Below are 1,780 nucleotides of genomic sequence, written 5' to 3' on the forward strand. Positions count from 1 at the left end.
GCCATGGGTTTGAATGACCTTATTGCTTTGTTTGGAGCCTGTACCCACAGGATTTTAATATTATAAAAAGATACTAATATTCTAATTTTAATTGGGAAATAATTTTTCTAATAACTTCTTCTTGGTATATGTTTGTGTAGGGGTATGAATGCACCTGGTGTTAGTGTGTGTGGATATGTGTATCTGTGTGTTTCCTTCTCTGTTGGATAAATCTCAACTGTTGCCTTATCTGCAACCCAGGAAAAGGTAAGATTTCCTGTGAATCAAGAGAACTACTATCCTGATTTCAATGCTGGTGTTCAGAAAGAGGACAAATATTTAGAAAATTAACAAATGCATTTGGTCCCTATACAAAGACATCACATTGAACTTTAAATACTGTTTACGAGAAAAGAGAAACACTCTAAGAAGTTGAAGACAACCTAAGGAGCAATATGGGCAGCGTGGGCTCTCACTTCTACTTCCCTGGGTGGTTTATGTTATGGCTTGAATCACTGTGGGTGGGGTACTGTAACCCTGCTGACAGAAATAAGCTGCCATATCTTCAGGCTGCACACTACCAATCTTGAGAGAAAACTGTGTGCCAGATTTACTGCCACTGAACCTCGATGGGACCCCATCTGCCAAACTATCTCCAGCATAGATCAGTTGCTTAGGAGGTTTTCCTGGTTTCTGCTGATGCCATGCTAAATCCCAGCCAATGTCCTGACTTGCCAGGCATGTGATGGTGACACTTTCTCCCAGAGATGCAGATAGAGAAGTTGGAGACTGGGACATTTGGATGTCACATCTGGCACCTGATATTGGAAATAGAAAACAAATTAATTCTTTTAGAAGTGGTCTTTGCTAGAGACCAGGCTGCACTGACCACAGAGAGCTGAAAAAATTTCCAGTGGTGTCTTCCTTACCTGTAAGCCAGAGCAGCAGCAACCCCAGGAGATAAGTGGGGACAGTCATCTCTGTGCTGTGAACTGTGTGAGGCTGACACTAACCAGGGTGGACCAGAATATTGAAGACCTCAGGGCAGTGAAGTCCGAGCATTTGCAAATCAGCAGTGGTTGAGCACAGCCACAAGACCTGTCAAGTGACACATTATAGGTCTGTAGTCCTCCTCTGTCTCAGATCAGAGAGGCAGTACAGGTTTATTTGCAGGAATGTGCTCCTCTTTGAATAACAAGAAGACTACCTGTCTATGAGTTCCACCTTATTGGATTTCTGTCATTTTCAATGTAGATCCTCATATTATGTTTCCTCCATGGCAGGCCCTGTCAGATGTGGTACCATTCTAGAAGCACACAAATGGTTATATGAATTTTTGTAGGTAAGTGCAGATGTTGTTGAGGCTGTGCAGTTCTTGGTCTTTCCACCCTGTTTTATTTGTTAGATTGTAATTTCATTACAATGTTTCTCTCATTTTCTCTTTCTACACCCTTAGAAATATCCCTCCCCACTTGTCCTCAATTTCTGGCCTCTTTTTCCATGATAGTGCATGAATATATATTTTTGGAGATACACATTATATTTCTAAACATAAACTGTTGAGTCCATGTAATTGTATGTCTCTTTGGGGGTGACCATTTGACACTGGACAACCATACCCAGCTTCCCTTAGTTGTCTATAGTACTTCCTGTAGAACTAAAGCTTTATAGCCTTTCCCTTGACTTGTTCACATGTTTATTTGTGTCATCATTATTCAGCTGTCATTTGTTCAGTAATGTTGGTGAGCCTTTACAGGTAGAGCTTCTGATGTTACTAGGAGACACAATTTCACAGTAACTC

The 1,780-nt window shown here is 41.1% G+C and overlaps 1 gene segment (V, D, J or C); it reads right to left on the reverse strand.

Moving 5' to 3' along the window:
• Positions 1–474: 474 nt before the first annotated feature.
• Positions 475–957, reverse strand: LOC118575866. The segment is given in 2 exon segments: positions 475–797; positions 909–957. Coding segments are annotated over 2 exon segments (372 nt in total).
• Between the last annotated feature and the right edge of the window lie 823 nt (positions 958–1,780).

The sequence above is a fragment of the Onychomys torridus genome, unplaced genomic scaffold (genome assembly GCF_903995425.1).
Source record: "Onychomys torridus unplaced genomic scaffold, mOncTor1.1, whole genome shotgun sequence".
In the NCBI taxonomy this organism is placed as follows: Eukaryota; Metazoa; Chordata; class Mammalia; order Rodentia; family Cricetidae; genus Onychomys; species Onychomys torridus.